The 27,503-nt window shown below is 39.7% G+C and overlaps 2 protein-coding genes across 3 annotated transcripts in view; both read right to left on the reverse strand.

The window, feature by feature from the left end:
• The window catches only part of LOC307126351 (GTPase IMAP family member 9-like), a 584,370-nt gene that overhangs the window by 50,308 nt on the left and 506,559 nt on the right, over positions 1-27,503 (reverse strand). The window lies entirely within an intron of this gene.
• On the reverse strand, positions 332-27,460 carry LOC307126257 (uncharacterized protein). 2 transcript variants are annotated; one of them, XM_079816719.1, is made up of 3 exons: positions 27,317-27,460; positions 7,962-9,213; positions 332-2,156 (listed from the first exon to the last, which is right to left on the reverse strand). In XM_079816719.1, the coding sequence occupies exons 1-3, from the start codon at positions 27,387-27,389 to the stop codon at positions 2,087-2,089; spliced, it is 1,395 nt and encodes a 464-aa protein (XP_079672845.1). In that variant the 5' UTR covers positions 27,390-27,460; the 3' UTR covers positions 332-2,086. The 2 variants fall into 2 exon arrangements, with proteins under 2 accessions (XP_079672845.1, XP_079672846.1); XM_079816720.1 differs by having other exon boundaries at positions 27,261-27,342.

Genomic DNA, 27,503 nt, shown 5'->3' on the forward strand with positions numbered 1-27,503 from the left:
CAGTCCAAGTAAATTTCCACACATTGTCAGTTAAAGGGATAGTTCACCCAAAAACGAAAATTTGATGTTTATCTGCTTACCCCCAAGGCATCCAAGATGTAGGTGTCTTCGTTTCTTCAGTAGAAAACAAATGAAGATTTTTAACTCCAACCATTGCTGTGTGTCACTCATATAATGCTTGTCAATGGGGTCTAATTCTATTAGAGTAAAAAAAACATGGACAGACAACTTCAAATTAAACCCCGCGGCTCGTGACGACACATTGACGTCTTAAGACACGAAACGATCGGTTTCTGAGAGAAACCCAACGGTATTTATGCAAATATATCACCTCATATCAGACGAACGTTTCAGCTCTCCAGACTGCCATCACTTCCTGCGAGTGACACACAGCAACGGTTGGAGTTAAAAATCTTCATTTGTGTTCTACTGAAGAAACGAAGACACCTACATCTTGGATGCCTTAGGGGTAAGCAGAAAAACATCAAATTTTTTGTTTTTGGGTGAACTATCCCTTTAATCAGATGCACATGTCTGTAGATCACTTGTTGACGTCTTCACCCCGGGATTAGGCACGTAGTGATCTTCCAGATCTGGAGAAGGCACCAGCTTGTCCAGAACAACATCCTGTCACTCTCCCTAGGATGCCCGTTGTACACCTTCAATACTGATCTGTAACACAGAATACCACGTACATACACAGATACACAGTCTCTCCAAGGTTGAGTTGGTTGAGCTCCAGCTCTAACCAGAAAGTTTCCCAAAATATACAGATAGCATGTGCTTTCTCTCAGAGGTACAGACAGTATTCACCATAATTCACCAGTGTTTCAGTAAAAGAAAATAATGTAAAATGAATAAAATCTAAAATGAAAGACAAATCCACATGTCATCTCTGGAAGCCAGGCTGAGTGAGTAAACACTGTTACTGCTCTCCTGTCAGGTTAGGGGTGTGTGATACCTCTAAAATCCAAACACATGACACATGTTCTGCCATGAAGTGTTTAGCCACACATCACACATCCCTAGGACAGACCCTCAATCACCACTAACTGTGCGTTCACACCGCCGCCGGCGAGAGCGTCAAAGTGGCCGGAAGTCATTCATTCTCAATGGGAGCCCGGCGGCGAGCTCCGGCGAGAGCGGCGCGGCGCGTCTTGGACGATTTGGGCGTCGAGGAGAGTTGGGATCAGGTCAACTTTATGGTAATGAGCTACGACGCGCTTCGGCGGCAGCCGGCGGCCACCAATGGGAATGTAGAAGTGCTCCGCTTGAGATGATTCTAGAGAACGCAGCGCTGTAAACTTTGGTTCCGACCACATTAGTTCCCAAGCAAAATAGAGAGAGGTTGATCACTGCTGGTGCGGCGGGTTTGATAAGAAGATGCGCAACATTATTTATACACCACACAAATGGCTTTTAATTGGTTTATTTCGTTAGCAAACATGTAACTATATTTGTTAAGTTCTTTCCATCGATCTGCTTTTTTAACTTTCACATTTAAATGATTTCATGAGGTTATATTATACGGTTATACCCTACCTGTGGTCAGTCAGCACAAACGCCGATCAACATGATTGTTTGCTTTGCAGCCCCTTTAAATGCGGTTTCAAAAAAGACCAAGCATTCGATCTACGTCAGAGCGGCAGCGCGTCCACGAATCTTCTACAGCGTCGATGGCAGGGCGGCCAGAGCGAAGTTTGACGCTCTCGGCGGCGGCGGTGTGAACGCACAGTAAGAGACCAAATACACACTTTAGAAAACATTAAGGAAAAAACAATAAACAATCATTGGTCCTATTGATTTAGTGATATAACTGGAAAGAATCTTTAAAAATCATTATAATATAGGAGGATAAAGATGGATTAATGCTTTGATTATAAATTTAATTAGGATATATATAACCCACACCGTCGTGTCTTTAATGCTGTAATATTCTGAATTAATCTTCAGGTGTTTCTTCAGGACTGATGCTCGATGAAACCGTTCAGCACACTGATTACAGTTAAATGGTCTTTCTTCAGAATGAGAAGGCAGATGTGATTTCAGCGAAAAAGCCTGAGCCGCTTCTTCCCAGTGTGAACTCTCAGCCTTGATTCTCATGCGAGGCTTTTTTTGACTTCTGTTTTTTCCTTTTTTTATCACGTCCATCAGGTCTAAAAGAAACATTAAATCATGTGAGATTTCAAATGAGAGACAAAAGTGATTAATTTCCTGCAATTAAATTCAGAAAAAAAAAACAGATTTTTTAATTATTGGACAAAAAGCTCAACAAGTTGTAACCTAGAATACTGTCTAACACTTGATGGCTGCTCTGTCAAGTCCTCGTCATCAGTGAGGAACCTGGGTGTGCTCTTTGATACCAATCTCTTATTTGAAAGCCATGTTTCTAGCATCTGTAAAACTGCATTCTTCCATCTTAAAAATATATCTAAATTACGGCACATGCTCTCAATGCAACATGCTGAACAGTTAGTTAATGCGTTCATGACCTCAAGGCTAGATTATTGTAATGCTCTACTGGGTGGTTGCCCTGCTCACTTAAAGGACATCTCATATGGTCCGTTGTTTCCAGAAGAAAGCACTGAACGCAACAGAGAAAATAAATAAATAGAATTTTTTTTTTTTTTAAACTGAACGCAACAGAGACTAGTGCTTCCAAAGGATACACACTAAAGAGATGACGGATTATTCAACCGTGGCTCGACTTGTTGAGACTGTTTTCCAAGATGACTCTTGGAAATCTTTCCAAGATTTAGAGATAAAACTCTTTACGTTCGATTTTCATGAAAACGCATCCCAGAGAACGATCTACTCGGTAACCATGTGTTAATTACCCCTAGGTTCATTTTTCACCTGAGTAGTCCTTTAATAAACAAACTCCAGCTGGTCCACATGCAGCAGCTCGAGTTCTAACTATAACCAAGAAGTATGACCATATTAGCCTGGTTCTGTCAACACTGCACTGGCTGCCTATTAAACATCGCAGAGTTAGGGACAGGTGTGGTGGTGTGGGTAAGTTTAAGGGTAGGGTTACAGGGCTCCAGACTAACTTTTTTCACTAGGAGCACAGTGGCCCCCAACTGAATATTTTAGGGGCACAACCAGAAATTTTAGGGGCACACACCGTAAATCAACATGCTAACCAAATCTACTAATTTCCACTGTATTACTAATAGGGATGGGTATCGTTAAGGTTTTAATGGTATTACTACTCTTACCGATACTGCTTATCGATCCGATACTTTAACAGTATTCTTACCGGTTCTTTTTATTATACATTATTTTATTTATTTTTTATTAAAAAAAAAAGCATAATTAAGAACATAATTAAAATGGCTTTATAATCTGAAAAGTAAAATATCTATAGCAAAAGAAACCGCAAAGTTTGAACAAAAATATAAAACATCTATTTGTAAATGGACCAGTGTGCAGGCATTCGGAAGGTCTGCTAACATTAATATTACAGTAAAGAACAAACCTACAAAGAAATCTAATAAAGTAATGAAATGTAAAATAACACTGCATAGTTTTCACTGTATAAATTGATAGATTAATGCTTATAAAAGCTAAGTTATTAATTCAAGAGCTGGAATATTTTCTATTTGCCTTTTGTTCGATTCGAATTAATGGCTCAATCGTCAGCAGGTTTATTAGACGCTGCCCCTTTAAGACCGATCGAATGTAGAACTAATAGAATCATATTCTCCTATTTCTCCAAACTATTTACGCCCATTTAAGATATAAACTGTTAAAATAACTACTCTCCAATCCAGTCATTTTGACACCGGCTATTTGTTGTTTATTTGATGGTTTAGACGCGCACACGAAGCCTAAAATATCAAGTGCAAGTCGGTCCATTTCGCAGCACACACACATAAACCGCCTTGAAGTTGGAAACAGCGTCTCTTGCGCGGATTATTGTGCATTTAATAGCTCTTTATTATCACACACATCCCGCAGTTTAGCAACAGTAGAGACTGCAGTTTACAACAATCACTGATTCGGACGTTTAGTTTAGGTTTAAGGAGAAATGACAGCGCAAGGCTGTGAAGGGAAGGATGAGCTCGACGGACACGGCTATAGGAATAGTTTTACCTCATATCATCTTTTTATAATTCTTGGAAGCCGAAATCGAAAATAAAATTAGATTAATATCACAGCATATCCCAAGAGTTTAAGCAGACTAAACTTTTGTGTAGTTCTCTTGGCCATCGTCACTCATTAAGCTGACTGACGTGTTGTGTTCGCTGTAGCTCCACATGAGAGAGCGCTCGCTTTCTCTCTCTTTCTCTCTTCTGGATTGCGAATGGCAAAAATGCATCAAGGACAAATGGTTTAATATTATCTCATATAGAAAGATAGAATTTGCCAGACATAACGTCTATCAATTATAATTAGTAAGTGTATTTTCTTAATTTCTCCAGTACCGACAGCAGGCAAATTTACTGGTCGCACATGTGCGCCTGGATGTAAAATTCAGTCGCACACTCTCAAATTTTAGTCGCAAAATGCGACCATTTAGTCGCACTCTGGAGCCCTGGGTTAGGGACAGGTGTGGTGGTATGGGTAAGTTTAAGGGTAGGGTTAGGGACAGGTGTGGTGGTAAGGGTAAGTTTAAGGGTAGGGTTAGGGACAGGTGTGGTGGTATGGGTAAGTTTAAGGGTAGGGTTAGGGACAGGTGTGGTGGTATGGGTAAGTTTAAGGGTAGGGTTTGGGACAGGTGTGGTGGTAAGGGTAAGTTTAAGGGTAGGGTTAGGGACAGGTGTGGTGGTAAGGGTAAGTTTAAGGGTAGGGTTAGGGACAGGTGTGGTGGTAAGGGTAAGTTTAAGGGTAGGGTTAGGGACAGGTGTGGTGGTATGGGTAAGTTTAAGGGTAGGGTTATGGACAGGTGTGGTGGTAAGGGTAAGTTTAAGGGTAGGGTTAGGGACAGGTGTGGTGGTAAAGGTAAGTTTAAGGGTAGGGTTTGGGACAGGTGTGGTGGTAAGGGTAAGTTTAAGGGTAGGGTTAGGGACAGGTGTGGTGGTAAGTTTAAGGGTAGGGTTTGGGACAGGTGTGGTGATATGGGTAAGTTTAAGGGTAGAGTTAGGGACAGGTGTGGTGGTGTGGGTAAGTTTAAGGGTAGGGTTAGGGACAGGTGTGGTGGTATGGGTAAGTTTAAGGGTAGAGTTAGGGACAGGTGTGGTGGTATGGGTAAGTTTAAGGGTAGGGTTAGGTGTAAGGAAAGTGTCAACTGTGTAATTACAAATGTAACTACAGAAATTAATTACAGATGTAATTACATGCAGGTATTTTTTTTTAAATGTAAGTACAATGTAAAAACATGTATGTACACAATAAGTGCATTGTATCTAATTATTAATTAAAATGTTAGTACATAGTAGTTAAGGCCACCTAATATAAAGTGGGTACAAATCTAGACTAAAAACACATCTCTTTACTATGGCATACACATAAAACTTTTTTTCAATTAAATGATTGTTAGGCTGCATTAACTAGGTCAGCCGGAACTGGGAACACTTCCCATAACACCTGATGTGCTCGTTACATCATCAGAAGAATGGCATCTACGCTAATGATAGTCTCTCTGTTTTATCCCGAGGTTTACTGCAGTCAGCCGGATCCGGGCCGTATCCAGATCAGATGGTGGACCTGCGCCCAGACAAGACTTAATACTTAAATCGATAAGACATCCTCAATAAACCCGTCTTCAACGTGATGACTCAGATCTTTTGAATATTGCGATCTATTATGACCTCTGACCTGTAAAGTTGCCAGAATAATAATCATACGCTGTTTGTTAATTGCCCAGATGAGAACTGGCACCCCAACTGAGCCTGGTTTCTCCCAAGGTTTATTTTTCTCCATTATGCTCCTGATGGAGTTTTGGTTTTCTTGCCACTGTCGCCTTTGGCTTGGCTTGCTCAGTTGGGGACACAAAATTTTCAACTAAATATCCAAATAAATCTAACTAAGTAAACTAAACTAACCATATAAACTAAATTAACCATATCAACTAAATTACTGATCTAATGCCCACATTGTCACAGTATGATAATTGAAATGAGCTGATGACATCACCGTTTTCTCCGGAGCGGCTGTACGGCCGAATAAAATTCTGTGGCATTATTTTCCTGTTTAACACTGTGAAGCTGCTTTGAAACAATCTGCATTTTGAGAAGTGCTATATAATAAAGTTGACTTGACTTGAATTTGTTATTGTGTTATTCGGATTGGACAAACCATGCGTCAATTACAACGATGTGTCATTTTCAAAACATTTGAATCTCCGCCATATTGAAGCAAATGAAAAACAGTTTTTTTTGCTTCTACTCCTCAAATTTTTTTTGAGGAGTAGAAGCATTTTGAAAAAAATTTTCATTACGGGCCTGTAATGAGCGGAGCGTAGAGGTGTGACACTTAGCTCAATAATCCGCTCTATGCCAGCACTCCAATCATGAACCGCTCACCGGTAAAATGACGTTTGCTCAAATCCCACTCAGACATGACATTTATCTGTACCGTAGCCGACTATACTTGTTGTAGCCCTTAAACAATGCATTTTGTTTCATATTTATGTTTAAATATTATAATTTTATTTTAAAATTTCATCTAGGCTATATTGATAATGAAAAGTGCAAAGATGTGAGTGGGTCAGAAATTATTTTGACCACTTCATTAAGTTTTGTTTTGTAACAAGCCTTTTTTTAAAGTGAATTTCGTTTTGTATGAATTGTATCAATTTTAAATCAATGTTTCATCAGCCTATTGCCTGGATTTAATAAATAAGAAGCAAATGGGCTATAGCAGACAATAATTGTGACAGAGGCGCCGGAGTCATCACTTGTATTGCTCTTGAACATGTCTCATAAACAAACCGAAACTCAGCAGGCTACCTGCCTCCCAGACATGAGAAATATGTGTATAGAAAGCTTGAAATACTATTTTAAATGAAACAATGCGAAATGAAAAGAAATAGGTCACGCGAGCAGCTCATGACTAGCGTCTCAGAGCGGTTCTGATCAGAATGCTGCGCTTCATCACTGCATGTGCTGTGAGTTTAACATGCATTTTTAGACTAATCCTGACTTTGTACACATTTGTTTCTACTTTGTAATATTAGTTCTTACTTTGCTAAAAAAAAATAAAAAAAAATAATAATAATAATAATATATATATATATATATATATATATATATATATATATATATATATATATATATATATATATATATATATATTATTTCTGATTATGGCATAGCTTTCTGCCCACCCATTTAGGCTAATAAAATAATGATAAAAAAAAAAAAATGCTCGATCAAGGGCCAGGCCCGAGGATAGTGGCGGGAAATATCGGGGTCGGCTTAAGTTCGGGCTCGGGCAGAGAATCTTATGGACTGAGCCGCACAGAAATAAACAGATTTTTGATACCATTCCTAAGAAATTCGTCTCTGATTTTGACCTTGCCCGTGTTTGTGTTTTTATTCTAGTAAGCTTAGCATGCTAATTGGTTGTCTTATTTCAATTCCTTTATTATCTGGGTACTTGTACTTTTCTATCTTCCTCTTGGATAAGAAATAAGTGCATTGTTGATCATTTTGTTCATCTAAACTTCTGTTAATAACATCCTACCTATACTTCTGAACCAATCTATTCCTTGAGTACATTCTATTTTCTGGCTCTGCATTACGCTACAGCTCCACAGTTGCTGCTTGCAGCTATATTTCTGCTTGTTATCATCAGCTGTCTTCAATGTTTTAATTGAAAATAAAGAGCTCTTAATTCATCTTTGACATCTTTCTGTTATATTTTAGTTAATTTTACTTAAATTTTACTCAATTTAAATGGTTGACTTAAAACTCAATATTACTAAATTTCCATGCTAAACATTCCTATTATTGTGAAAATGTCCTGTCGCTCATCAATGCTGTTAGGAAACTGACAGATTTTGAATAACTTACAGCGATTTCCGACTGTGGTGGTGTGGTTTCTTCACTGCATGGATCTTCATGTGTCTATTCAGGTGACTTTTAATAATGAAACTCTTCCCGCATTGATCACACGTGTGCGGCTTATCTTTGATGTGGACCCCCTCATGTGATTTCACATCTGATGACTGACTGAATCTCTTGTCACAGTGTGAACACTTGTAAGGTTTTTCTCCAGTGTGAATCCTCATGTGTCGCGTCAGGTGACTTTTAATAGAGAAATCTGTTCCGCACAGATCACAAGTGTGTGGCTTCTCTTTGGTGTGGATTCTCTCGTGTATTTTCACATCTGATGACTGAGTGAATCTCTTGTCACAGTATGAACACTTGTAAGGTTTTTCTCCAGTGTGGATCCTCTTGTGTGTCGTCAGAGCTGATGACCGACTGAATCTCTTGTCACAGTATGAACACTTGTAAGGTTTTTCTCCAGTGTGGACCTTCTCATGTGATTTCAGATGTCCTGACTGACTGAATCTCTTGTCACAGTGTGAACACTTGAATGCTTTTTCTCCAGTGTGGATCCTCTGGTGCTTTTTTAAACAGTCCGCTGAAGAAAAAGTCTTCTCACACTCAAAGCACATGTACTCTCTCACACCAGTGTGTGTTTTCTGATGTATTTGTAAATTAGACTGCTGTGAAAAACTCTTCCCACACACAGAGCATGAATGTGGCTTCTCCTTCGTATGAACTGACTGGTGTATCTTCAGCTGTGACGCCCTAAGAAATGCTTTGCCACATTCAATACATGTGAACGGCTTCTCCCCAGTGTGGATCCTCACGTGAATCTCAAGATTACTTTTGATAGAGAATCTCTTTTCACACCGATCACACTTGAACGGCTTCTCTCCGGTGTGGATCTTCATGTGATCATTAAGGCATGATAATTGTGCGAAATTCGATCCACACTGATCACATGAGAATGGCCTCTCTCCAGTGTGAACTCTAATGTGAACATCAAGATAATATTTGGATGTGAATCTCTTCCCACACTGATCACATGCGAACGGCTTCTCTCCAGTGTGAATCATCATGTGACGCTCAAGATTATATATGTTTGAGAAACTCTTTCCACACTGAGTGCAGGTTGTAGATTTCTTGGCTCTTTTTTTCTTTATAAATGTCTCTTTAGTCTTTGAGGGACTCAAAGGTTTTTCTCCAGGTTTGACATGATGTTCCTCCTCCACTTCACTCAGTTCCTCACTCTCCTCGCTCTCTTCCATCATGTCTGAAATCAACAAAGTTTTTATTTTCAGTACATCGAAATAATTCAAAAAGAGAAAAATGAAGTGAAAAGACATAAGTGATGTAATAGAGAACTGCTATAAAATATAATTGTGATCATTTTGATGCATTTTTTATAAATTAACATCCCTGAAAGTTTCCATAAATGAGGTACACTGATCTTCCAATTATTAGTTTTAAAACATTGAGAGATGAGAACTATTAATTATATTTGGTCAGTGAAACACTTATCTAATGTGATAGAATATACATTACTGACATATTTTAACTGATATTTATTTTACTAAAGACTTTTTAATTAAGAGCCATCACACTAGACTCCCTACTTAGTGCTGAGGGAAATATTTTGTTGCCGTGTTGGTGAAGAAAATGAGCGCTTGCATGACCCAGAATGAATATATTAACTAGGGCTGGGACGTCTGAGATCGTCACCGAGAGAGAGAAGAAAAAAAAGAAAAAACCTTGGCCTGCACGTGCACGTTGTGTCTAATTCCATGGATTCATTGATTCTCATGACATGTGTGTCTTATATGAATTCAAGGTTTTCTAAACAAAACTTCATCAAAAGATGAAGCAAATCCAATCTTTCGCGAGTTGGGGAGCACAATGTTCCATTATAACATTTAATTTGTATTGACTATTAAGCCTATATGCGAGAGTACCTGTGTAATGTCTTGTAGCCTATAATTTGAATTTAGTTTTACTAAAGCATAAAATACAGGCGCATAAACAGGATCTCAATTTAATTGCACGTGCTTAACACAATTCTCTCACATGGTTGCGCAGCCGACAATAGCGGGTAGGTAGATAGAAGTCATGAAAGCAGAAAAAGAACGCACCGCCCGGGCCATGGGTTTGTGTCGACCGCTGGTGACCGCTTTCTCCCATAGCTGGCAAAAAAAACAACGGCTTCAGAAAGAACAAACTGAGCTGGACCTGCCTCAGCACTCCTTAGTAGGCTACTGGTAAGTTTTAACTCTCTTCCAACTCGGTTTGGGAAAGATTGACTACAAATAAGCTGGGCCTGCGAAATTTCATTCACTATAATCAATAAATAATCTATTGTAGGCAATAAAATATAAGTAGGCTATGTGATTCTGAAATTCCAATTTCATTAAAAGGCTATCGAAAAAGATATCCGTCTGGCAGGCTTACAATCACAGTAGTGTGCGACACTTGGTTAAATTAAATAGCCTTCGTTAAATATTTGAACCACTGAGACAAAAGCGCACACGAGATATATAAATTAATATAAATATGTAAAAATATGTACTATAAATATAAATAAGTAAAATACAATTATGGTAGTGTGAGCAGCGCCACTTTGTTAAATTATATAGCACCACTGAGACAAAAGCGCACACGAGATATATAAATTAATATAAATATGTAAAAATATGTAATATAAATATAAGTAAATACAATCATGGTAGTGTGAGCACCGCCACTTTGTTAATTATAAAATTATTAAATATTTAAATAGCACCACCGAGACAAAAGCGCACATGAGATATATAGGCATTTAGGCCTATATATATAAATATGTAAAAATATGTAATATAAATAACAAAAATAAATAATAAAATATAGCTGCAAGCAGCAATACCGGGGCCAAGCGCAAAGAAGAAGACAAGACATGCCAAAATGGCTGGCAATGTCAGATCAACTGCAGCAATGAGCAATTAATCACGTTTTAAGATGATTTTAGGCAAAAGGCTGAAAAATGCTTTGTAGTCTGAGAGTGTCAGACCAACTGCAACAATGAACAATTATACAGTTTAAGAAAATTAGGCAAAATGGCTGAAATATCATATATAGAGTCACTGATAATATAAGTTAATGGTTTATCACTTTTGACCAATAGGTGGCACAGTTACGAAATTGATGTGGTGTGGTCAGAATAAGGGAACAATGACATGCAAAGTTTGATGCCAATATGTCAAAGCATTGCAGAGATACAGCCTCAAGAGTCATTTTGGCATCATGCCTCAACTTCGTCGCTGCGGTTTACAAAAACGGTTTCATCTATTGATGCAAAATCCCTAACTTTTTGATGACACAGTCTGAAGATGAAACGATTCGATTTTGGTGGAAATTGGACAAACGGTCTAGGATGAGTTTGAAAAAGTAGGTTTTGATCAAATAAGAACATTGAGGACAGGATGTTTGACCAAATATGGCAAAATTAGTATCCATGTTCTCGGCATGAGCCAATGACTGTATTATGACCAGTTTCATTAAACTAGGCTAATTTAATCAAAAGTTATTAGCATGTTTGTAAATTTAGTTATAACCTCTGACCACAAGGTGGCACTGCCCCAAAACTTTTTGAGTACCTTCAAAGCATGGTGCGGAAGACATGATTTTTGGACAAACAGTTCAAAAGTTATAAGCAAAAATAGCCATTTTTTGTATCTCTGGACCAGTAGGTGGCGCTGCGCCGAAACGCTGCATGTTGCCTCAGGTCATGCTTGTGATGACTTATACCAAGATTGGTTTGAATACGATAAAGCGTTGTGGAGATATAGGCTTATGAGTGTTTTTGCAACCGCTACGCAAAATTTGTGTGCGCGTTTATCAAAAACGATTTGACAAATCAACTTGACTTGCAATATTTTTTGTCAGCATGGTCTGAAGATGATCTGGTTCAATTTCTGTGCAAATCGGACAAACCGTCTAGGATGAGTTCGCAAAAGTAGGTTTTTTGGAAAATTAAAAATGGCGGGGAAATTATCATGACCGAAAATGACATCATAGGGTGCAATTGAATCGGCATGAGCCAATGGCTCTATTATGCCCAGTTTCAATATACTAGGCTAATTTAATCAAAAGTTATTAGCATTTTTGTCAAGTTTGTTATATCTTTTGACCACAAGGTGGCACTGCCCTAAAACTTTTTGAGTACCTTCAGGGCATGACATGGAAGTCACATACCGAGTTTAGTAACAATACACTAATGCATTTGTAAAATATAGCATTTTTTGACAAAATTCAAAATGGCCGACAGGCAAAATGGCCGATATGGTAAAATTGAATATCAGACGACTCGGCATGCCGTCTTGAATCTAACGAGACCACTTTTTTGATTTTTGGACAAACGGTTCAAAAGTTATAAGCAAAAACAGCCATTTTTTGTATCTCCGGACCAGTAGGTGGCGCTATGCCGAAACACTGCATGTTGCCTCAAGTCATGCTTGTGATGACATGTACCAAGTTTGGTTTGAACACGATAAAGCGTTGTGGAGATATTGCCTTAAGTGTGTTTTTGCAACAGCTACATAAAATTTGTTTGCACGTTTATGGAAAACGATTTGACGAATCAACTTGATTTGCAAGATTTTTTGTCAGCATGGTCTGAAGATAATCTGGTTCCATTTTCGTGCAAATCGGATGAACCGTCTAGGACGAGTTCGCAAAAGTAGGTTTTTCGGAAATTTCAAAATGGCGGGAAAATTATTATGACGGAAAATGACGTCATAGGGTGCAATCGAATCGTCTTGAGCCAATGAATCAGAGTTTTGTTTCTAGCCCTTATGGTTCAAAAGTTATTAGCATAAACATGAACCTAAATATATATAATAAATAAATAAAAAATATATATATATAAGTAATATACAATCACGGTAGTGTGAACAGCGACTATTTGTTAAATTAGCCTAAATAGTCTTCGTTAAATAGCCTTGAACCACTGAGACAAAAGCACACACCACACGAGATATGTAAATTAATATAAATATGTAAATGTTACAAAATATAAAAAATAAATATAAATAATATTCATATTATAATTGCCTGCGCTGGTGTGTGCATGTGCGGCTGTGTGCGAAAGTCGAGCGGGAGCCGTTTAAAAAGGTTTACCGCTGTACCGCGGGAATTTCTTGCTTTTCAACCACGGTAAGAAAAAAATCTATACCGTCCCAGCACTAATGGGTGGTGTTGAAGGGTTCTCCAGGTGCTCCGGGAGCATACAGGGGTCCTCAGCCAACTTATCCAAAAAGCAAAGGAGAAGAAAGGCAGCCTAACAGTTGTATGGCTTGACCTTGCAAATGCATATGGGTCTATTTCCCATAACTTGATCCAAGTTGCTTTGGAATACTACGACATCCCACATAACATCCAGGGCATGATCACCAGTTACCTGAGAGACATCAAGCTACGATTCCAGTCCGCTAAGTTTACAACAAAGTGGCAGCCAGTGGAGAAGGGTATAGTGACAGGATGCACAATCTCTCCCATTTTGTTCACCATGGGAATTAACCTGATCATCTCTGTAGCGAGCACAACAGTCAAAAGGGCTGAAGACCGCAGCTGGATGTCAACAGCCAGCAATTAGGGCATTCATGGATAATCTTACTGTGATAACACCAACTCAGGTGCAGGCAAGATGGGTCCTGGCAGAACTGGATCACAAGAAATCAAAAAGCCTGGTGATCCAAAAGGGCAAAACAACTGGAAGGTTCAAGCTACTTGTTCAGGGGAAGTGATCCCGAACATCTAGGGGAACCCAATTAGATGCCTTGGAAAGTGGTATGATCATTCCCCGTCAGACAAGAACAGCATCTCCAGCACCGGAAAACAAGTTGAAGAATGGCTGAAGAAGATTGACAAGTCTGGTCTGCCTAGAAAACACAAGGGCTGGATCTACCAACATGGCCTGCTCCAACATGGTCCCGAGTCTCATTGTATATACGGTGATCCAATCAACTGTTGAAGGAATGGAGAGGAAGTTCAACAAGCACCTTAGAAGATGGTTGGGAATACCCCAGAGCTTTACATCCTTGGGGCTCTACATAAGGTCGGGCCAGCTCCAGCTTCCCCTGTCATCAGTGGTGGAGTTTAAAGTCGCCAAATGCAGACTGTCCCTGACATATAGGGACTCTCAAGACCAACTCACCAGGAGTTAGAACAAGATTTGTCCATAAGTGGGTCGCCAGCATGGCAATTACCCAGGCAGAATGTTCTCTTAGGACCAAAGATGTCATCGGAAACCCTTGCATTGGAAGACAGGGTCTAGGAACAGCATATTTCCAGCAGTGGTCAAAGTCCACCCCCTATGGAGAAGAAAAACATGATACAGGATGAAGAGCGAAACCATGAGGAAGAAAGGAGAAGAGCAAAATACATTGAGCTCGCAACTCAAGGCGCCTGGACGAAATGAAACCTCCCCAAGAGAACAATTAACTGTGCTGGCTGGAGCCCTTCCTTATATCCTTTGCTACTCCAAGCAGTGTATGACACCTTACCAACTCCTGTTAATTTGCACAGGTGGGGCAAGAGGAGGACCCACTGTGCAGGTTGTGTGGTGGGAAAGGAACAATGGCAGAATTCCACATTGATACAGGTGTTGGCAGTGCTCGCAAACATCCTAGAGCAAGAAAGGAGGAAGAAACAACCAGCCAAAGTAAGACCACTGCTGAGCACCATTGCCTTTGTGAAAGAGGGCCAAAGACCAGCATAGCCAGGCAGAATCTCCTGTAGTCAGTACAAGGATGGGAAATAGAGGTTGACCTCAGGAGGAAACTCCACTTCCCCCGAGGCGGTACTGTCCTGAACTCTAAGGCCCAATGATATCATGTGGTCTCCAGAGGGAAAGAAGATCATCCTGGTGGAGTTGATGGTGTTGTGGGAGGAGGGCTGTGAGGAAGCTGCAAAGAGGAAAAGAGCCAAATACCAGCAACTTGTCCAAGACTGCTGAGACAGACAACTCTTTGTAAATCATTACTATATTAAAAATAAAAGCTACACAGAGCGGTTCGATGTAAAAAGCTCAATCAGTAACACTGCATTTCTCTTTTGTCTTTCTATTGCTAACATTTCTATCCATATTTTATTTTCATTCTGCCCCCTTATATTAACATTTAAGATGATGTATGTCTATAAATATATAAAATAATATAAACTATAAATAACAGTGAGAATGAAAAATCATAGAAATTTGACACCCATCTTCATTCATAAGTACACTAGAGCACATAATATTATTTTAAAGCTACACTGTGTGATATTTTCCCCCATCTAGCGGTGAAAAGGTATATGACCATCAAGTGAATATTAGTTTCTGTTCCTCTCAATTCCGATTTCTTTTTAACTCCTACGGTGGCCGATTTAGTCCAAGATTAACATGGCTTCCAGTTCGACCTCGTCCACATTTGACACAGTGCCATCGAGTTTTCAAACGCGAAAGGCGAAGCTTGAATTTACGGGTATGTCCCTCTTTGGCTCATGTACTTTCAAGATGGAAGGGCAACATGGCGACCGGCATTCGAACCCCTCACCCGTATGTATTTTCAATGGCATATTATTAACTTACGAGAATACTTTATTACTTGAAAGAAGTAAATATTCATTAATGAGCACATATATTTTTGAAAGAACTAAGAGTTTTTAGCTAAGAATAAACTAAAAAAGTTACATAGTGTAGCTTTAAGGTTGTGAACCTACACTGGTCTCATGGTTAGGTTACGATTATCATGCCATCGATTCGGTTCAATTCGATATCACAACGCACTGCATCCTCATGTATACAATTTTGTCAGTCAGTTATATGAACTGAAACTTTAATTTTACCTGCTCAAAGAAAACACGCTTCTTGAATGTATCAAACATCAAACAAAACTCAAGTCTGGGCACAGAAGACAACAGGTGCATTTAAGACACAAAATACTAAAAGCCACTTCAGGAGGTGGTCTGGGCTAAGAATAAACCTTGAGTGTTATAGGCTATATGACATGTTATAGCCAGATATGACAGCACTATGCGGCACGCATTGCCACAAACGAGCAGCGGAGCAACGTTATCTCTTCATCAAGCCAACGCACAAACTACCACAAATTAAACTGAAAGTAGTGCTCAACATACAATCATATTCATTAAAAGTAAAGAAACCGAATGATCTTACCAGTGCTGTTTCCGCACTCTCTCCTATTGCGATTTTGAAATTAGCTGATGATTAATAAAATGCAGCTCATATCTGTTGTTTTCGGTGACGTGAACTCCAATAAATCTGCATATATGCGGGAAATGAAGATCGGATTTATATCCGTTTTGCGGAGGTACATTTATGTGTCCAAGTGTAAATAAAATCTTTTTGATCAATCAGATAGCTTTGATTTATACACAGCGCATGTGTTCTCCAGGTCGTGCTTACCAGGTTGTTCATAAAAGCCGAAATGTGCCCAGATGTCTGCTTTTAAATTAGTTGGACAACCCTCTACAATGCGAGTAAAACACTCACATATGCGAGTAAATCGTCACTCTGGGTGATTAAAGCTACACTGTGTAACTTTTTTTGTCTATTCTTAGCTAAAAATACTTAGTTCTTTCAAAAATATATGTGCTCATTAATGTATATTTACTTCTTTCAAGTATAAAGTATTCTCTTAAGTTTATAATATGCCATTGAAAATACATAAGGTAATGGGATCTAACGGTGGTCGCCATGTTGCCCCTCCATCTTGAAAGTACATTAGCCAAAGAGGGACATACCCGTAAATTCAAGCTTCGCCTTTCGCGTTCAAAATTCCCTCCCTCGCGCATGTGCGCGTCAACTTGTTCAGACTTGTCTGGTGCATGCGCAGAGAGTTTTCATCTCAGCAGCGTCCAGTAAGTTTTCCTGGCTTGTTTATTCCTCAAAAGTCTGTTTTTCCTTGTGTGGTATTTCTGTGCGTTAATAACTCCGTAAGTAATAATATTTATTGTCATTGTAGATGTGTTTCAGAGTGTGTCATCGCGTAATTCAGTTGATGTCACCTCAGAAGTATTTTTGTGTCAACATACAATAGCATAATGCTCACCTATTTGAATAATCATTCAGTTATTTTGTTATCAACAATGTTTATTCGTTTATAGAAAATATTTGCTTGTAATGTATGTTGATGGAAATATTTATCAGGTCTGATCGGCATATGAACAATTGTTATACAGAGCGCACTGCAGTACTAAAGCTGCGCACACACTTTTGTAATCCGACACCGCTTGTTAGCAGCAGCAGCAGCGGCAGCTCCGCTCCTTTTAATGCAGCTGCATTTAGCGCCTATATATGGTACAATAAGCTCTGGTTTACGGTTACATTATACAAATGTAACTTATAAGTATAGTTATACAGTTCTTAACTGTGTATCTTCTGTCATGTCATTATCATGTATATTTACCATCCTTATTTGTTATCTCACAGAAACCACATTTATGTACATATCCACGCAAACCTGTGTATGCCTGAATAAACATTACTATCATCAAAGTTCACTCTGGATTAGCTGCAGTTCTTTCTAGCCGAATAATTAGGCCAGTTGAGTTCCAACCATCCCACTGCTCACAGAATATCCCACAGGCACCGTGTCGAATGTGGACGAGGTCGAACTGGAAGCCATGTTAATCTTGGACTAAATCGGCCACCGTAGGAGTTGAAACGAAATCGGAATTGAGAGGAACAGAAACTAAAAGTCACTGGATGGTCATAAACCTTTTCACCACTAGATGGGGGAAAATATCACACAGTGTAGCTTTAAATAATATATATCATTAGCCATTGGATAATAAATTCTCACATTTTACTCGCCAATGTGTGTGTTAGATGCTAAGAATAAGTTAAGCATATATTTTTACTTGCTGAATACTATGAATGAGTGCTTGACAGTTTCGCTCTCGTCAAGCAAACTATACGATTTCAAATCAGCTCATCAGAGAGAGAGAGAGAGAGAGAGAGAGAGAGAGTGTCTTACATACCAAGCAAAATCGACACGCTACATGTTAATATTCCTTGTTGTATTTTCCTGTCAAAATAACTGAGTTAATTTGGAATTATTCAGCTTTTAAGAACAAGCAGAAGATATGCCGTTTTTTCGGTAGTGGGCGGAACTAATGCGCAAACGGCAATCTCATTGGCTGGCGCTCATCTTTTCCTGTCCCCGTTTTGATTTCAGCAAATCAGTTTGAGCGAATGCTGTCAACGTGATTAATATTCATGAACCCATCAGCTCATCAATCCTTAAGGCTGATTTATACTTCTGCGTCGGACCTACGCCGTATCCTCTACGCCGCAAGTTACGCGTTGGTTTTCATTTACACTTCTGCGTTGTTGTCCGCGTCAATGTGCAATTACACATGCAGACCGCTAGTTGGCAGTGTCCACGGGCATGTTGATGGCAACCCACATTATCAAGACAAAAGCCGAAGGAGCAGCAGCTTGTTGTGTACATTGTCTGAGTAGCAGCAGCAGCGACCTTGCAGCTTGAGTTGTTGTATCTAATACAAATTAGAGGTCCCGTTTTTCCTGTGTTTTGAAGCTTTGATTGTGTTTACAGTGTGCAATATAACATGTGTTCATGTTTCGCGTGTAAAAAATCAGTATTTTTCACACAATTTACTTATCTGTATACCGCTGTTCTCACTGTCCTAAAAACGGCTTGAGGATTTCCCTGTTCTATGAAGTCCCTCCTTCAGAAATACGTAACGAGTTCTGATTGTGCCAGCGGTTCCCGTGTTGTGATTGGACAGCAGCTTAGCGCACGTTCCCCGGAAAGGTCACGCCTCTTACCATAACGGGGAGATTCATGTGCTCAAAGTACAGCCCCTGAAGGCCAAACAAAGGTGATTTGACTCCGGGATGAAAATAACAGCGTCTGGACGACATGGCGACAAACACACTACCGACGCAACCGAACGCAACACTTCCTCTTCTCCACGTGGGAGAGCAACAAGACCACGCCCCCTTTTTTGCGTATTCTTGTGGGCGGAGATTAGTCGACAAACTGTTCTACTGACGTCATTAAAGCAGGAAGTACAGGGATGTAGAACAAACCGGCCGTTCGCTGTAGGCTTTGAAAGGGAACTTCTGTTAAATAAATTTATCTCGCTTGGCATTGAACTTTGAGCTTTATAATTTTACAGGTATTATTTATGCTCTAACAGCAACATTACACACTAACTAAAGTTTGAAAAATGGGATCACGAAGAACAGGACCTTTAAGTATCTCTAGTTGATAAGTAGAGTTAAAGGGTTAGTTCACCCAAAAATGAAAATTCTGTCATTAATTACTCACCCTCATTTCGTTCGACACCCGTAAGACCTACGTTCATCTTCGGAACACAAATTAAGATATTTTTGTTGAAAGCTGATGGCTGAGAAAGGCCTCCATTGGCATTCAGTACATTTACACTCCCAAGACCCATAAAAGGCACTTAAAACGTCGTTACAAAGTCCATCTCACCACAGTGACTCTACAATAATTTTACGAAGCGACGACAATAGTTTTTGTGCGCAAAAAAAAGTCAAAATAACACCTTTATCCAACTTGTTCTTGTCTTCTGTGTAGGCCTCCACGACGCATGTAATTAATGACAGATTTTTCATTTTTGGGTGAAGTAACCCTTTAAGTAAGAGGTGATCTGGCGCTGGAAAGCATTTTTGAAATCATGCAGAGTGCTCGCGGCTGCTGTTTTCAGTATCTGTGACTCGTGCAAAGACAAGCACTTCAATCGAATGCTATTGCGGAGACTTTATTTCACGAAATGCACCCTAAAGCCGAGTTCACACTGCCCGATTTTAGCAATAGCGTCTGGCTGCAGACTTGCACTCTCAGACTTGCACGCTCAGTCAACTACACTTCCTCTGCAAGTGACGTCACTTGCAATCGACACCTGCTCTCCGCTCTCCTGCGACCGACGCCAGGTGTACACTAGTGGCACGTGTCAGATTGAGAACTCCCAATGTGGTTCAAGAATCATTGCTGTAAGTATATATATATATATATATATATACTTGGTTAATATATGATAAAACGTTCTACGTCAATTTAAATACTCATTTTAATATCTAATATGCGAAAGTATGTCTAACGGTCTAACGTTACTTGTTTGTCTACTCATGCTAACTAGTCTTACTCTTAAATAAAAGTGGTATATAAACTTTTTATATACATGTCTTAAATACTGTGCTACATGGCTTACACGTTGAAATCACAGTATATATTACCGTCCATTTTGTTTTATTTTTTGCGGGGTTAATTATTAGTAAAATACGTATCGTAAAATACGACCTTGCGCAGTTCAGTTCTTGCATGTAATTTCCTTTAAGTTACACAGTTCTAATATCAATATTATTATTGATTTCAATACAGATGCACCAATCAATATTTTTACTATCTGAAAAACCCCTGGTACCACAGTGCACATCATGTTGCACTTTGTATCACTGCAGTTTATGCCCTACCCTAAAGCCAACAACCCTGAAAAGAATAAAGCAACACTGGGAAGGACATTTTAAAACAGCAAGTGTTATCCAAGGTAGGTGCATTACACTATTTTACTATAATTGTAGTTGATTATTGGTGGCACAAACACCTTCATAAATATTTTTCCTTCAAATAAACCTATGGTGACGCTCTGAAACAATTTGTGCTAAGAAAAACACCATATGAAATTTGATAATGATGCCAAAAAGATTTGCATTCACAGTAAGATTTGTGGAACTGTATATAAGATTGGAAACATTTGCATATGCAAGAGAAGCTTTGTAAAGGTAAGTTTCCCGTAACCTTGCCCTATATACAATTTATTTAGACACTTGCACATGCAGATTAATTTTACATGATCAATCCGTTTAGAAGTCTCTAAACTGTTGTTTTTGCTTGTAAATCGCTGTTCACAGGCTTGCAATGCTTTCGTCTGTATTTGGGTGGGGAAAAACTGCCAAAAGTGTCTGAAGAATAGAGATCATATTTATTTTGTGTTAGCGTGAAGCTGCAGTTTCAATTAAACTTGAAAAAAACGTACAAACTCTGCACTGGCTGCCACTTGCTGCTCGCATCAAGTTTAAGGCGCTGACGCTTGCCTACAGAGCCACCACGCACTCAGCTCCTGCATACTTTGACTCGATTCTACGACTCCACACCCCCACCAGAAGCCTTCGTTCAGCTAAGGAGCGAAGGCTTGTGGTACCTTCACAGAGAGGCAAAAAATCCCTTTCCATTCTCTCAACGTTCCCAGCTGGTGGAATGATCTGCCCACCGCCATCCGAAATGCTGATTCATTGACAACATTCAAAAGTCAACTAAAAACTCATCTCTTCCGTGAGCACTTAACCTCTTTAATAAAAAAAAATAAAATAAAAAAAACCATTCCTTTCCTCTTTCTCCTCCTCTTTCTCTCCCTAATCTAGCCTGTGCTACACTGAGAAATGTACACGGACTCAGTATTTCAGGCACTTGTTGCGCTCACTCGACTCTTCACGACCAATCGCTTATTGTACCCCCAAGTTGTAAGTCGCTTTGGATAAAAGCGTCTGCTAAATGCATAAATGTAAATGTAAACTTGCGTTTGAAATGCAACACACCATTACAAAGCTTTTCTTGTGCAAGCAAATTTAGTTTACGGGTACAATCTTATGTACACTTCCACAAATCTTACCTTACGTATGCAAATCTTTTTGGCATCATTTAATCTTCATAATACTGGACCCAATTATATTATTGTATGGGTTCTATATTGATGTGTTTTCCTGATTTTCATACTGTGCTTTATCTACAGGCAAAAGAATATGTCATTGCCATTTGCCTTGCAGAATTGAGCCTCATTACCATTGTCCAAATTGCAGAAAAACTGTTCTCAGGAGATACGTTATGGAAGCTCACTTATACCCCTTTTCCACCAAAGCAGAGCCAGAGCTAGTTCGGAGCCAGAGCCTAGTTTCAAATCGGTTCTTTGTGTTTCCACACACAAAGCCCCAGCTCCGAGCCAGGAAAAGTGGTTCTTAAGTAGCACCAAAACATTGCTGGGCTAGAACAGGGCTAGAAGTAAGAACCGATTACGTCAGGCTCTGGGGGCGGAGTCAACAACACGAACACAAACTTTAGATCCACCATTTTTGAAATAGCAGCTAATGGAGCTAACAGCTGCTGTTCGTTTGTAATCTCCGTCTATACAAATTACGGCGAACTACATGAATGCGTTGGATTCGCTGTGTTTTGATGCCGATGTAGGATCATAAAGCCATGTGAATCAATGGAAGGCTTGTTCGCAGCGGTGCTGTGCAGAGACCGATCGCCGTATGATAACGAGTCCAGCGAGAGCATATGACTCCTTATGCTTTTGATTCATTCATGCGTTTTTTTTAATATCATACGTGGATCGGTCTGCGCAGTGACGATGCATCTCGAACAAGCCTGGTGTGTTTGTGTTTCCCGCTGCCCAGGGTTGCCAGGTTTTCACAACAAACCCGCCCAATTGCTACTCAAAACAAGCCCAATCGCGTTCCAGGGGGGGATTCCCCAGTAAAAATCACATTTGGGGGTAAAATATGTGTTTTTGGCACTAAAATTCGCATTCCCGGGGCTATATATCACATAATTGTGGTCGCTTCATCCCGCGGACATGAAAAAACAGCCCGCGGCAAAACCACATACTTGGCAACATTGCCGCTGCCTCGCTAGCGTTGCTGACAGAGATGAGACGTATACAGTGACATAAGAAATGGCTCTGTTGTGGCTCTCAGCCCGTGGAAAAGCAAACTGGTTCTTAGAAAGCTCCTCAGTCGAACCAACTATGAACTGGGACTAGCTCTGGCTCTGAATTAGCTCTAGCACTGCCTTGGTGGAAAAGGGGTATTACAAATATGCCCATCATCAAATTTGTCAGCAATGACACCTGCACTCTCATCACCTCCTTATGCAGTGGGACCTTCTCTGCCATCTGCAACGACACCTGCACTGTATCGACTGCCATATTTACTGTGTAGTGGGTAATCATCTATAAGTGAAAAGTTATGAAGTTACCGGACTTGCATATACTATTTATTTCTTTGTATTTATGTTTTTAGGCAGATGATGCTAGTTTAAATGTACTACATCCTGTGTTGGAGGATGCACCACTTGAATCACAAGAGGTACACTGTTTTGTTACATGACTAGTAATTAAGTCAAAATAATTGTTGCTTTGTTGCTTGATCGCAAGCTTTCTGCAGTCTAGATTAGTGTTAGACCGATATATCGGCCGGCCGATATTTGCGCTTTTTAGCACGTAAGTACTTAACGTGTTTAACAGCGTCAATACAATGCAAATGAATCTTAACGTGTTAAACAGCGTCAATACAATGCAAATGAATTGCTGGAAATGTATTTGCGGGTTATTTTTGTCGATTGCAAGTGACGTCGCAGGAGAGCGGAGAGCAGGTGTCGATTGCAAGTGACGTCACTTGCAGAGGAAGTGCAGTTGACTGAGCGTGCAAGTCTGAGAGTGCAAGTGACGTCACTTGCAGAGGAAGTGCAAGTAGAGCTGCAACTAACGATTATTTTTTCTGTCGACTAATCTAACGATTATTTTTTCGATTAGTCGACTAATCTAACGATTATTTTTCCGGATTAATCTTATGATTCTTTTTTACTGATTATTGTATTTCAAAGAGGGTAGTGAATTTGTATATTATTTTAACATGAAATCCTGAAATACAATTAATATTGTCATCATTCACTGAAGGGTAGTGTACATAGTATGCCATTTTATAATGAAATATATTAACACAAGAAGCTTTTTAAACATAATATATAATGATACTATTCATCATAAAATGTATACAGAGTAGGCCTAATTAGGAAAAGTTGTTTACTATAGTAGTTGAGTATGATTTACTTATTGATTTGTGTCAATAGTAAACGAAAATGCACTTGTATTTATCTGCAAAAGGTTCACATACAGGAGCTTTCAGCTGCAGCATAGTTTTAATATAGTATAACTAGTCGTCTATTTTGAAGATACATGTGCATAAACAACGACTAAAGCTGCCAGAAGCTTTTGCCCAAACTTCAAAGACACAAAAATGATTAAAGCTAGAGGCATATCTTAACTTTAATGTTACTTTAATCATGCAAACTACCTATATACAGCAAGTTATTATGCATATGTGTTTGGGACAGAGGGGAACCGGGTCGCATTTACAGCAGATATATGCAGCCCATAATAAATAAAAGCACGAGACGTACTGGGGTCGGAGAAGAACCCAGGAAAATGTGACCGTCTGTTGCAATACACGCGCCACGGTTCAGCTGCGCGAGAGAACCATGGAGAGAACACTGGCAGCAGGGTTGCCAGGTTTACACAACAAAACCCACCCATTTGTTACTCAACATAGCCCAAAACAAGCCCAATCGCGTTTCGGGGAGGTTCTCCGGTAAACATCGCATTCGAGGGGTTAAATATGTGTGTTTTTTTGCAGGGCTGCCTGCTAAAATTCTCATTACCGGGGCTAAATATCACATAGTTGGGATCGCTTCAACCCGCGGACATGAGACACAGCCCGCGGCAACAGTGTAGAAGTAGCCCAATTCCGCGGAAAAAAACGGGACTTGGCAACACTGATTGGCAGTGTGAAAGCTCCCGCTCTCCACGCGCACAGCTCCTGCTCTGCCACCGCGCGCAGTGTGAAACCGGCGTTACAGAGCGAACAAAGCACAGTTTTATTCGGCTTCTGTTTAAAGTACTCCCACACTTTTGAATGTCGCGATCTGGCTTTATATGATAAATTATAATTTTCACTATGCCCGGGAGCAGAAGCCGCCATTATTCTAGATCTTCTGTTCCATTCTAGAACGTAAATAATGTGCCGCCGACACGTCGACGCATTTCATGCACGTCGACGCGTCGTTGCAGCCCTAAAGTGCAGTTGACTGAGCGTGCAAGTCTGAGAGTGCAAGTGACGTCACTTGCAGCGGAAGTGCAGTTGACTGAGCGTGCAAGTCTGCAGCCAGACCCTTCTCGATTTTAGCCCCGATTTTTTACTCGCCGACAGGTTTTTTGCGAAATCGCTGACAAATGCCCAAAATCATACATAGGCAAATCGGTACTTGTGAACGCGAGTGATAATCACACAGTGTGAATGATCAAAGACGCGATCGGAGAGAGATATTTGGCATGCTAAATATCTGGACCTGTCGGCGATTCAAACTCCTGCTGTGTGAAATGAGTCCGGACTGAAAGATACATCGGCGATGACCGACAGCCAATGAGAGAGCAAGATACAGGGCAGCGGGAGGTTCGCGGGGGAGTTAGAGCAGAATATCAGTATTTTAAAAGATATATTTACATTTATATCAAACAGAAACAAAGCACAAAAATTTGCTTGACCAGCCGCAACAGCAGCACGGTGCAAAATGATTTAATTTACCTCCGACTTTCTTTTACTTCATACCTCTGTGTCTAACCATTTCCTCCACCATAATCTTTTTTCTTTTTCTCCTTTTTGCTACAAATCAGCGCACAGACAATTTGGATCGCAAGCTTTCTGCAGTCTAGATTAGTGTTAGACCGATATATCGGCCGGCCGATATTTGCGCTTTTTACGTGTATCGGCCGATACAAGGCTGCTGCGTTGGCCGATATTTATCTGAGATTTTATATTTATTTATTGACCCGAGGGAGGGGTTCTGGTAGACCAATCACAGCCCTTGCGGTCCACGTAGAAGTGACGCTTTGTTACATTTTTGGAGAGGTGCACGTCAGGGTATGTTGTAAGCTATTGCATTTTTGGACAGCCTACGACGTAGCTACGGCGTACACTCGACGCAAAAAACTAAATTGGGCTTTAGTGTGTTGTATATTGTTATTAGTAGTATTATTATTATCTTTTAATAATATAATTACCATTATCTATTTTTAATAAAAGGTAGCACGAATTGTAACTCATTTGAACCGCTTCAAACATTATTTTTATTTATCTATAGAATTTGTGCATTTATACTAAATGGTTTTAGGCTAGGTCTACTGTTTTTTATTGCACAGAAACCATATAGATACATTTTACCAAGAAGAGCTAGATGCGTTTTTTTTTTTTGTGGTCTTCATGATCTAAATCTATGATACTGTGGAAGACCAATGGTTAATTTTAATACAATTTAGATGAAAAATCTGAATATTTATATTTTAACATATAAAAATTAGGTTGTTATCATTTTTACAGATGTCCGTGTTTTTGTTAATGAACATAAATTTACATCTGCACCCTCTTAACTCAAGCTACTACTCAACTCACTGTCAAATGTTCATTTCTTAGAGGCAAAACATGTAATATTATTAAAATTGCACTGCGAAATGTGCCGAAGATATGCCATGTCAGGCAACACAAACCTAGACTGACCAGAAACAATATCACCCATTAGCACACAGAAACTAATACATTATTTCTTCTATTAAGACATTTAATTTGTTAAGGAAAAAATGACTGGAAGGAATTAAAAAACGTGAAGTGTTTGTCATATTCTGACATGAGTAGTTTAAAACCACAATTAACAGTCTGGTTTCTACAACTTTGACTTAGGAGCAAAAATTTGCCTTTAAATTTGAAAGAAAGAAATATTTGACATGTATCGTGATACCTTCGTTCATCTTCAGAACACAAATTAAGATATTCTTCTTCTTCTCTAAGGTCTTACGGGTTGGGATCGACATGAGGGTGAGGAATTACATAATTTTCAGTTTTGGGTGAACTAACCCTTGAGGGGGGGGGGGGGGGGGGCTTCCCTCACTCTATATTGCAGACAGAAATGGGAGATTATAATAATCATGCTGAAACAATAAAAACATATAAAATTAAGATGTACAAATAAAATGAAAGATGATAACGCATAAGAAAGATAACGCAGCCTCTTCCTCCCGGAAGTTAGGTTTGTGTCCCAAAAGCGCGCATGCACAGTAACGTTTGTTTACGTTGGAACAGGCTCAGTCAGTATTGAGCAATCAGCAGTATCGGTTATGAACTTTATCCATGTAAAGTCTCTCTAAAACAAAGTCTCTCTGCCAAAGATAAACGTCAGAGAAATAACATTATTAAATCAAATCACAGCAGGAAAACTTGATACCGCACCCATTCCGCTCACAGATCACGAGACATTCAGCAACAGCAGCAGTATCCAAACATCGAAACATTCATTCACACAAACACACAAAACTTAACATGTTTTCCTCACTGCTGTTTTAGTCAGCAAACACACACACACACACACAGCACTGTACTCGTTTCAAACTAGGCAGAAACGACCTCGTTACCGTGTAAAGTGTATTTTACAACAGTTTAAATCTGCAAAATACTGTGAACGGCTCACCTCTCCTCAGAAGACTCGACGCCGACTGAGAGCGCGCGTGCATGCTACTGATGACGTCATCGCCGCGCGGCATATCATCAGAAAAGCGCAAAATTCTATTTTAAAGGGTAACTAAACCCCTGCTCAGAGCTTAACTCCACCCACTGGCAATTTTCAAAAAATGCTGGAAAAGTGGGCAGAGCCCGGC

Source organism: Gobio gobio (assembly GCF_949357685.1).
Source record: "Gobio gobio genome assembly, chromosome: 1".
Classification (NCBI taxonomy): Eukaryota; Metazoa; Chordata; class Actinopteri; order Cypriniformes; family Gobionidae; genus Gobio; species Gobio gobio.

Excerpts from the sequence above, each read along its gene's own strand:
- LOC307126257 (XM_079816719.1), bottom strand. The coding sequence starts at position 27,389 with ATGCCGCGCGGCGATGACGTCATCAGTAGCATGCACGCGCGCTCTCAG. Across the intron at positions 9,214-27,316 it reads GTCGAGTCTTCTGAGGAGAG|ACATGATGGAAGAGAGCGAG; the intron begins GTGAGCCGTTCA and ends TGTTGATTTCAG. Across the intron at positions 2,157-7,961 it reads CACCACAGTCGGAAATCGCT|ACCTGATGGACGTGATAAAA; the intron begins GTAAGTTATTCA and ends TGTTTCTTTTAG.